This window comes from Carassius auratus, unplaced genomic scaffold, assembly GCF_003368295.1.
Source record: "Carassius auratus strain Wakin unplaced genomic scaffold, ASM336829v1 scaf_tig00008137, whole genome shotgun sequence".
NCBI lineage: Eukaryota > Metazoa > Chordata > Actinopteri > Cypriniformes > Cyprinidae > Carassius > Carassius auratus.
Genome location: NW_020523909.1, coordinates 378,675 through 390,040, shown reverse-complemented (window position 1 = coordinate 390,040; position 11,366 = coordinate 378,675). Strand labels below are relative to the sequence as shown.

Here is an 11,366-nt window from a genome sequence, read left to right as displayed (position 1 = left end):
AAATGAAGATATCTCCAAATGCATTCTTACTAGTTCTTAATGAGGTTGAAGATATCTCCAAACTAACAGGGACTCGGAGTTATTCTGTTTTTGATATCATCTTTTAACTTCTGACTAGTAATTACTGCAATAGTATCTAGTATCTATTTAAATATTACTAGTAAGCATTCATTAGATACTAGTACTTATTTTTTAGATACTAGTACTTATTCTTTAGATTCTAGTTCTTATTTAATAGATACTAGTAGTTATTCATTAGGTACTAGTTCTTATTCTTTAGACACTAGTACCTTTTTTAATCACTACTAGTAACTATTCTTATCTTACTAGTCAGATCTGCTTTTTTACTCGTCTTATGTTATGACTAGTCCAAATGGCTACAGTAGAGTTCAACAAAAAAAATTACTAGTAAAATAAAAAATCATACTAGTAACATTTAGAATAAGTACTAGTATCTAATAAATGTGAACTAGTATCTATTAAATAAGTACTAGAATAGGTACTAGTATCTAATGAATGAGAACTAGTTTTTAATAAACAAGCACTAGTACCTAATGAATAATTACTAGTATCTAAACAATAAGTACTAGTATATAATTGATAAGTACTAGTATCTAATAATAAGTACTAGTATCTAATGAATAAGTACTAGTGTCTATTTAATAGGTACTAGTATCTAATGAATGAGTACTAGTATCTAAAAAATACACACTAGTACCTAATGAATAACTACTAGTACATAAAAATTAAGTACCAGTCACTAGTGGAATACATACTAGTCAAAACTCAATAGTTGATATCTCAATGACGGATCCCCATAGAAGTCAATAGCAAAAAATTTAAATTTGTTACAAGTAACAATATACAAGTTACTAGTCACTACTGAATTAAGTACTAGTATCTAATGAATAAGTACTAGTGCCTAATAAATAAATACTAGTATCTAATAAATAAGTACTAGTATTTAATCAATAAGTACTAGTATCTAATTAATAAATACTAGTACCTAATAAATAAGTACTAGTATCTAATGAATAAGTACTAGTACCTAATAAATAAGCACTAGTATCTAGTGAATAAGTACTAGTATCTAATGATTAAGCACTAGTATCTAATGATTAAGTTCTAGTAACTTTACAAAAGACACTAGTGCCTAAAGAATAAGCACTAGTACCTAAAGAATAAGCACTAGTACCTAATGAATAAGTACTAGTACTTAACGGAAAATATACTAGTATCTAAAAAATAAGTACTAGTAACTTGAAAAAAGATACTAGTACAGCTTAAAGAATAAATGTTAAAAAGGCTTGCCATAGTCATAGCTCCTATCCAGGAAGTGTGTAATTTATTCACTTGCACTGGCGGATGGCGGCTCCTGAGGCTGAGTTGGTGTTGAAATGGGAAAGGTTAGACAATCATGAGTTACCTTTTGTTGCTTTGCGTATTTATAACAGAAATACCATTTGATTTAGCAATAGCAAATACCGAACATGGTAACGTTAATAGATCGTAATCGTGACACTGTGTGAAGCCACACTAGGTGTCATGGGTGTGTTGCATAAATATTAAGGGTCATTCTACAGAAACGTCCACTTTTGTTATGGCAAGATATCTTAAACGTTTATTATTATTTTTTTTTACATTTAAACTTAGACCACATTATATTACCTTTTGACTTTATGAATAAAATACACTTTTGTGCAAACGTGTATTTGTTGTAACAATGAAAATATTTGTAAAAACAGCTATAAACAAGTGATGCAATTCTGTGTATTTTGACGTGTGTTTTTTCGTTGCTAGCCAGCATACATTCAGCCGAATGCACAGACTTTCAAACTATACTGTATCTAACAGGGCCTGCTCTAGACATTTGGGTGCCCTAAGCACAAATGCTTGCATAACTGCACAGTAGAAATTACCTAACAGAGGGACTACATCTCTATGAAGAGACCATTCTGCTATTCTATAGAACTATATTAAACATTTTCACTACCATCAGTTGTCAGACGCCCTACAGAGGCACACGCCTACATTTCCTAGCTGCAAAATCAGCTATCAGCAGTGTTGGGAATGTTACTTTAAAAAAGTAATTAGTTATAGTTACGTACTACTTGTTCCAAAAAGTAGTTAGCAACTGAATTACTCTATAATAAAAGTAACTCGTTACCAGGAAAATAACTATTTGCGTTACTGTAAAAAAAAAAAAAAAAAAGTTGCTACATGTCAGAGAATTTGTACTTTTTTTTTTTTTTGCAGTTTTCACATGTCAGCTGAAATGAGTAGAACAGACAGGTACATAACTTTCAATATTTATTGCACGTCAACAGACAGCAAGAGTTTAATCCTGCACTTCAAGTATTATCTTTGTAAGAAAAGTGTTTTTGTCCTCTAGCTTTGTAGATGCCAGTCACACATTGCATGTACACATTATATGCACGTTCTTGCCTTTGACCACAATGAATTTGAAGTAGTGCTTATATCTTCACCTTGAAAATGCCAACTTTTCATCGGATTGCTCCTGACTCGCCATCTCGCCATCTCTGCTGCAAATCTCTGTGTAGCTGTTGCGTGTGTGTGTGTGTGTTTGGTGCCGCTGGCACAGCCGCGTGTGCCGGCATGTGTGTAAAAACACTGGCTCTGATTGGCTACCATGAAACACATGACTCTGCCTTAGCCAATCACAACCGCTCGTCATTAACCCACCTGCTCACTCGCTGTGTGAGCCAGGGGTGCGTTCGGATTGCATAGTTATAGTTTATTAAATCAATTCTTAGTAACGCACCGCATTTAACGTTCAGTAACGTTAATGGCGTTGTAATGACGGGAAAAGTAATTATTTAGATTACCGCGTTACTGAAAAAATAACGTCGTTACCTAACGCCGTTCTTTTAAAACTAACATTTTTATTTAAAACATTGTCTTACCTGCAAGCAACGCGCGAGCATCATCCCGCTGTCTCTTCTTTTTTTCCGCCCCCGACTCTTGGTGCCTTTTCGAGGCCATGTCTGAGGTCGGTGTCTGCCAAATTTGACATTGATTGAGGCATAATCGAACAGACCACTGGGAGGTGGGGAAGGGAAGGCACCAGAGGATGACTGGCACAGAGATTCACCTTTTTCTCGACTAATTTGGTCTAGGCCTATATTACTTTTGTATTGCTTTTGTATATTAACATGCTTTTAGAAATATTTTATTTGTTATTTATACTAGTAGCCTATTGTGATGATTTTTTCATGACCCAGATTTTTTTGGTGCCCCCCCAAGCAGTTGGTGCCCTACGCACAGTGCGTGATGTGCGTGTGCGGAGCGCCTGCCCTGGTATCTGATAATCACCTTCATTCAGTCTGCGATATTTCTGCGTTAAGACCGATAACGCTGTCTTTATACTAGTTTTAACTAGAGTTGTGGATATCTCATAACTCCCTCTCACAAGCTCGTCAACGCCGCCATCTATTGATTTTGCGTTCTCCGGTAGTTTTTGCCAGGTCTTCACAAGAAAACCCTCCCAACGCTACTCAAAACCAGGGGGGCAGGGTTTCATATTTTTTGAAGCACCCCTGGGCGCCGCAATTGGCTAGCGGACCCCCACCTACTGTTAGAATTCCATTGACTCCCATTCATTTTGGCGTCACTTTGACAGCGAATAACTTTACATCTGAGGCGTTTAAAGACTCCATTTGTCCATTAATTATTTCTAAAGAAAGACGAAAATGTATGCCCGACCCCCAGGAAGTGCGTGCTTCTAATTGACTTCATTTTTCTCCTTTGAATCCAATGGGGTCTCTGTGTCCATTTCTTTTACTGTCTATGCTCAAAACTGTCAGGATCTGGGTCTCGTTCTCTCTCGCTCTCTCTCTCACTTCAGTGCGCGCACCTGTTTGCGCTCTGTCTTCACCTGTTGCTCATCGCAATCAGCGCTCTCTCTGCTTTGCGCTCTCACCTGTGTCTTGTCTTGTCTAATTACTCCAGTCTATTTCTGGCATTTGTTCTCTCTGTCCTGGGTCGGATTATTGTGTGAGCTATGCCGTTGTGTGATTGTCTACCATAACCTCGTCTTGTCCTGTCTTGTGTAGCAGCGTTCGCCTTAGTGTGCCCTGTCTCCTGTCCCCAGCCGGGAAGAGCCATCCGGGGTTTCTCTCCACTCAAGTAGTCCTTCTCCTTTTCGAGTCCTGTTAGAGAGTTTTTGTTCTGCCCTGCCCCGCCTGGCAGAGGCTCTTCTGTCGAGTTTAAGGAGAGTGTTTTTTGTTCTATTTTTATGCCATCTACCTTCGGCTGTTTTTGTTATAATAAAGGACTGTAATTATTGAAGGCTACCTTTTGCATTTGGATCTTCTGTACTTGCACCTGACAGAATAATCCGACCCATAATGGATCCAGTGAAGGGGGAGTCGTTTTTTTCTGCTGTCGAGATCCAGGGAGTTATGCTGGGTCGTCACGAAGAGGAATTATCTGCTGCCAGGGGCGCAGTGGAGAGTTTGGCTGCACAGGTTAATGATCTGTCATCTCGCCTTCTTCATACTCACCCACTAGAATGAGGGACATACGCCGGTTTGTAGCTTCTTGTCCTGTCTGCGCTCAGACAAAGTCTAGCAACACCCCGCCTGCAGGTCTCCTCCGACCTCTCCCCATCCCGTCGCGCCCCTGGTCGCACATTGCTTTAGATTTCGTCACCAGTCTTCCATCATCTGCCGGCAACACGGTTATTCTTACTGTGGTCGATCGTTTTTCTAAGGCCGCACATTTCATTCCGCTTCCTAAACTACCGTCTGCCCGAGAGACCGCCCAGATAATGGTTGATCATGTATTTAAGATTCACGGTCTACCCTCGGACGTTGTGTCGGACAGAGGACTGCAATTCGCCTCTTTGTTCTGGAGGGAATTCTGCCGGCTGATTGGGGCTTCCCCCAGTCTGTCGTCAGGATTCCATCCCCAAACCAACGGGCAGGCTGAGCGAACCAATCAGATCCTCGGACGTATGTTACGTAGCTTAACCTCTCAGAACCCGGCTTCCTGGTGCGATCAGCTGTCCTGGGCCGAATATGCCCATAATTCCCTACCCTCGTCGGCCACTGGGTTATCCCCTTTTGAAGGCTGCCTCGGGTACCAACCTCCGCTCTTTACTTCCCAGGAGCCTGAGACTTCCGTACCTTCCGTACAGGCTTTTATATCAAGGTGCGCACTTGGAGGAGGGTGAGATCTGCGATATGTTCTACTAGAGCGCGCACTTGTAGGGCAGCTAATCGTCGCCGGGTTAAAGCCCCTCGTTATGTATGTGGGCAAAAGGTGTGGCTTTCCACCCGGAATCTGCCTATTCGCGAGGGCTCTAAGAAGCTTATGCCCCGTTTTGTCGGTCCCTTTACTATTTTGAAGATTCTTAGTCCGGTGGCAATCAAACTACGGTTATCTCGCCAGTTACGTCGGGTACATCCTGTATTTCACATGTCCTGTGTCAAACCTGTCATTCGCGCCCCCACCCGTCCCACCCTTCCCCCTCCTCCTCTTGACGAAGTGGAGTCCCTTTACAGAGTTCGCAGGTTACTTGATGTTCGTCCTCGGGGGCGTGGCCATAAGTTCTTGGTTGACTGGGAGGGTTACGGTCCTGAGGAGAGGCAGTGGATTCCAGCTCGAGACATCCTGGACCGCTCGCTCATCGAGGACTTCTACCGGGCTCGCCGGGCCCGTCCCTTGGGAGCGCCAGGTGGCGCTCCTTGAGGGAGGGGTACTGTCAGGATCTGGGTCTCGTTCTCTCTCTCACTTCAGTGCACGCACCTGTTTGCGCTCTGTTTTCACCTGTTGCTCATCGCAATCAGCGCTCTCGCTGCTTTGTGCTCTCACCTGTGTCTTGTCTTGTCTAATTACTCCAGTGTATTTCTGGCGTTTGTTCTCTCTGTTCTGGGTCGGATTATTGTGTGAGCTATGCCGTTGTGTGATTGTCTACCATAACCTCGTCTTGTCCTGTCTTGTGTAGCAGCGTTCGCCTTAGTGTGCCCTGTCTCCTGTCCCCAGCCGGGAAGAGCCATCTGGGGTTTCTGTCCACTCGAGTAGTCCTTCTCCTTTTCGAGTCCTGTTAGAGAGTTTTTGTTCTGCGCTGCCCTGCCTGGCAGAGGCTCTTCAGTCGAGTTTAAGGAGAGTGTTTTTTGTTCTGATTTTATGCCATCTACCTTCGGCTGTTTTTGTTATAATAAAGGACTGTAATTATTGAAGGCTACCTGTTGCGTTTGGATCTTCTGTACTTGCACCTGACAAAAACAAGTACAAAACTAGCGTAGTAGCCCAGAGTGCAGTCTGGACGATGGGGCGGGGCGACACGTTGGGCGGTTATTGGTTTATGATTAAGATGAGCTTATTGGTGTACAGATGAGTGACGATTTTACAGCTTATTGGTATAGAGAATTATGACGCTGTGAGCAGGATTGGAATGCGGAAGTAGACACTCAGATGAATAAACTTTTAATATAAATGAATAAGCGAATATAAAAGTTGTGTTTTTGCATTTATTTTTGCGTTTCCACAACATCCCGTATAAATACAAAGAGTTTTGGATTATGACGAACATAATAGAAATAAATGGTCTACTCCCTCAACGGCTGTAGACACTACCTCGGCATTACTCGCTGGATTTTGAAAATGACACGGCAATATAATGTGAAGTATGGTTATGTAGATAGTCATGTAGAGCTGCACGATTAATCGTTAAAAGATCGCGATCTCGATTCAGACACCCTCTCGATCTCATTTCTAAAAGACAACGATTCCCCGAGTCTGTTAAACCTTTGACAAAGTCTTACCGGATCATTCAAATCCGTGCGCGCACTGCCGCTGACACAGAGAGAGCTCTTACCATGTTTGGTTAAGAAACATCTTCACAAACAGTCTTTTCAACTACACAGTATTATATCTGTCTTACAGTCATTTATATTATCACAGAAATACTGGGATAAAGTTTATAGTTTAAATATAAACATTGATGTCTATATGGCAGTGATCAAAATATAACAAATCCCCTTTTGAAAGTACTGCGCTTTAAATAACGTTTGTGTCGATTGCATTGTTTCACCAACAGGTGGCGACAAGTGTCTTAATTTATTTGTCAATGAATTAATTTTTCATTCAAGAGAATCGTTCAAAAACGCTGATTCATCCAGAAATGAAACAAGTGTAGTAGGTTTATGAGTGAGTCGTTGAATCAGTGATCTAAACAACTTTTTCATCATTCTAATATTAAAAAACTGGGGTTTTAAATATATTATATATACACTACCAGTCAAAAGTTTTTGAACCATAAGATGTGTAATGTTTTTTTAAAGTCTCTTCTGCTCACCAAACTATATTTATCTGATCCAAAGTACAGCAAAAACAGTAAAGTTTTGAAATATTTTTACCATTTAAAATAACTGCTTTCACTTGAATGTATTTTAAAATGTAATTTATTTCTGTGGAGTGCAGCTGTATTTTCAGCATCATTACTCCAGTCTTCAGTGTCACATGATCTTCAGAAATCATTCTAATATGCTGTTTTGCCGTTCAAAAAAAACATTATTATTATTATTATTATTATTATTATTATTATGTTGAAAACAGATGAGTAGATTTTTTTCAGGTTTCTTTGATAGAAAGTTCAGAAGAACAATAATTGTGTGTAATAGAACTTTGTCACACTTGATCAATTTAAAGAATCCTTGCAAAATAAAATAATTAATTTATATACTTGTGATAATGATAATGTTAATAGTAATAATAATAATAAAGAATCGTAGGAGAATCGTGATCTCTATATGAGATCAAAAAATCGTGATTCTCAATTTATCCAGAATCGTGCAGCCCTATAGTCATGGAGTACCTTGATTTATATATTCAAATTATATATATATATATATATATATATATATATATATATATATATATATACAGTGGGGATCGAAAGTTTGGGCACCCCTTGCAGAATCTGTGAAAATATGAGTAATTTTCAAAAAATAAGAGAGATCATACTAAATGCATGTTATTTTTTATTTAGTACTGTCCTGAGTAGGATATTGTACATAAAAGATATTAACATTTAGTCCACAAGACAAAAAAATTGCTGAAATTATTAAAATAACCCCACTCAAAAATTTGGGAATCCTTGGTTCTTAATATTGTGTATTAATACTGTGCATCTCTTAATCCATCTTGTTTCATTCTGGAGCATCAGTGAATGTTTTAATCTTTTTAAATAGTTGTGTTTGAGTTCCTCAAATGTCCTTAGTCTGAAAAGATGCATCTCAAAATCATAAAGTCACTGCTTGAAAGGGTTCAAATATGCAAAGATGCTGGAAAACTGAAGAATCTGCAGGACCTTAAAGATTTTTCTGAAGAACGCTGCTCAGTTTAACTGTTCAGAACAAACAAGGGACTCATGCACAACCATCACAAAACAGAAAGACAGTCGAGGATCATCAGGTAACAGAACACAGTATTAAGAACCAAGGGTTCCCAAACTTTTGAGTGGGGTTATTTTAATAATTTCAGCATTTATTTTGTCTTGTGGACTAAATGTTAATATCTTTTATGTACAATATCTTACTCAGGACAGTACTAAATAAAATATAACATGCATTTAGTATGATCTCTCTTATTTTTTGAAAATTACTCGCATTTTCACAGATTCTGCAAGGGGTGCCCAAACTTTCAATCCCCAATGTACATATATGTAAATATGTGTGTGTGTGTGTGTGTGTGTGTGTGTAACAAATTGTGACCAGTCTCTGAACATCACCAATAATATACTGAACATCCCCTTAGCCCCTACGGGGAAGGAAGGAACTATACAGGTTCTAAAGAACTTGCTCAAAAACACTCGTCACTTTCTGTTATTTGTTTTCTGAACTGCACTACTGAAAACCTTATTAATCCTGAATTTATTTAGTTACCCGCTTCTATATAAAAACATAATAGATTTAATCACCCCTTTAAACACTTTATAAAATCATTGGTAATTGAAATATTACACCAAATTGTCACAACTAAATTAAGAATTCATTATGAGCAATGCATAGCAAATGATGCTACCATCAAATATGAGAAACCTTAAAGAATGATAGACTGATGTAAATGACTGAAACCTGTTGTCATGCATGTGTTTGCCATAGCTTTTCATTAAAACATTATACACTGCAAAGTTTAACTTTAAATGACATCAATTAATACATCAAAACCATCTAAAATATCTTGCATAAATAGCAGCATAAATAATTTTGTTTATAAGCGCATGTATTTTGTTATGAATTCTTCAGATAAAACAAATAATAAAATTAGTCATGTATTAGTTGTATTATTTTACAGCCCGTTTTTTTTGATGCAAAGTTAACTATGTAAAATAATAAAATATGTTGTGTAAATGATGATGAAACAAACTAAAGTATGTGCACAATTGAGAAATGTGAAGATAAATCACATCTCACAAGGTGAATATTTAATAAAAAATAAAAAATAAAATAAAAATCAATGTAATACAAGCATTTTCGGGAAATAAGTAATTTTTACATTTACATAATTGGTAAGGTAAAAATAAATTAGGTATGTGTGTACACACCATGAGTTCAATTTTCATTTCGTGAACATTAGTTTATTTAATTAATTCGCCGGACCCAGACATACGCACATTTCAGATGCACTGGCTCAGTTAACATTTATAGTATAGTAACAATAGCAGGGTAGATCTTATTTGCATTTGAAGTGATATTATAAATCCTGTAAACATATATAAAAGGTAATATTTGGATTTCTCCCTTTCTCTGCACTGGCGTTTAGCACAAAAGGAAGCATCAAAGCACACACTCGCAAGACCAGAAATCCAAGATGGAAGAAGATATGCAACTAGCCCATTGTGTTTCGAGCGGGTCCCCAGTTAAAAATCAAATTTTTTTGGCGGGGTTCCCCTGCTTAAATTCGCATTCCAGGTGATGACAAACTACTTTAATTAGTACAAACACAATTAAATGCAATTAAATGCAATCTGCATGTACTCTTCTGACGCGTCAGATTGCTTAAAATAAGCAAACACCGGGCAGAAAATTGTATCCTTGTAGCAGCGAAGCTCTGACTGAATCATGGATTTAAACTCATGTTATCTGGCAACTGCTCTCATGAAAGCTCAAGTAGTAGAGGCACGTAGAGCATTCCGCAGTTACATGTCTCTTTTTTATGTTTGACACGTTCTTTTGGGAAAGTATGCTTGAATTTGAAATATTCGATATTCCTAATACTTTCGAATTTTACATCGTGCTAATATTTTATATATCGCCCAGCTCTAGTTCCACATCACACCGTGGTGTTGCTTTGTGAAATAATTTTATAGTATGGTATTAACTTGCTTCGTGCTGCAAAGAAATTGCACAGCACTAATATCAAACTTAAACCTCCTCATCTGAGCTGCCTCAGACATCTACCACGGTGACAGTCACCACTCATCATTGGCAAAAAATATTTGAGGCGGGCTTTATGTTCACATGCATAGTTCAAATTTCAATGCAAGGCTTCAGTATTACGATTTAGGCATATGATAAATAATGAATAAGTTTTCCTGGTAGCTTCCAGTAAAGTTTTTTTTTTTATATATAAAATGATTCATAAAACATTTAAATATCAAGTCGACCATTTATTTGCTTTGTTCACTGACAAAAATGAAAATACTAACAATCAAAGCAGAAAGCTGGTATTGACATAATATACTGCTCACTGACATAGTTTTAAATTGTTATTCAAATGTTTTGCCTTCAAACAGTTCCTCTTAAATATTAGGACTGTCAAAATGGCTGAAAAACTAAATACACATTTTATACTTAAATATTAATATATTATATTAATAGTATTGAGGTATATTCAAACTTAAAAGTCATAATTTCACTTCGGGAGAAGAAACAGCTTTTGTCCCCTGTGGCTATAGAGGTTGCAGTGAATTAGAATTTTTTTTTTATTTGTAGTTTTTTGGCATTTGAATGTGGATTTTTATTTTAAATTCTGATTGTAATTTGACAGCCCTAGCACTATTTTATTTTATGGGAGCTTTGATACCTCTGTAATTTTAAAAACCTGGCTACGGCCCTGATAACAGCCCTTACCTATATACATATAGAATATTGCACCAAACAAAAAAAGGGGAACAATTTAAACAATAAAACAACCCCATAGCAGATTCTAAGTAATCAAGGGTAGGATGATCCAATTGAGCTCATTCCTAAGGCTCCACCAGTATTGGGTACTCATGCAACAAAATCAGTGACTTACATCCGAGTAAACAAGACAGAGGGAAGTTAGTGAGTTAGGGGCATAAAACAGTGGACTAAAAGCAGCCTTGCTCTACATGTTTTTTGCCACCTGCAGTCACT

At 37.7% G+C, this 11,366-nt stretch overlaps 1 protein-coding gene across 4 annotated transcripts in view; it reads left to right on the top strand.

Moving 5' to 3' along the window:
• Window positions 1–1,326: 1,326 nt before the first annotated feature.
• Window positions 1,327–11,366, top strand: part of LOC113071792 (endonuclease V) — a 197,528-nt gene continuing 187,488 nt past the window's right edge. For 3 of the 4 annotated variants that reach the window (XM_026245105.1, XM_026245107.1, XM_026245104.1), the window contains exons 1-2: window positions 1,347–1,406; window positions 2,257–2,292. In XM_026245105.1, coding sequence (XP_026100890.1) covers window positions 1,366–1,406; window positions 2,257–2,292 — 77 coding nt within the window. In that variant the 5' untranslated portion in view covers window positions 1,347–1,365. Of the gene's footprint in view, window positions 1,407–2,256; window positions 2,293–11,366 lie in introns of all 4 variants that reach the window. The other variant, XM_026245106.1, reaches the window with a different exon arrangement.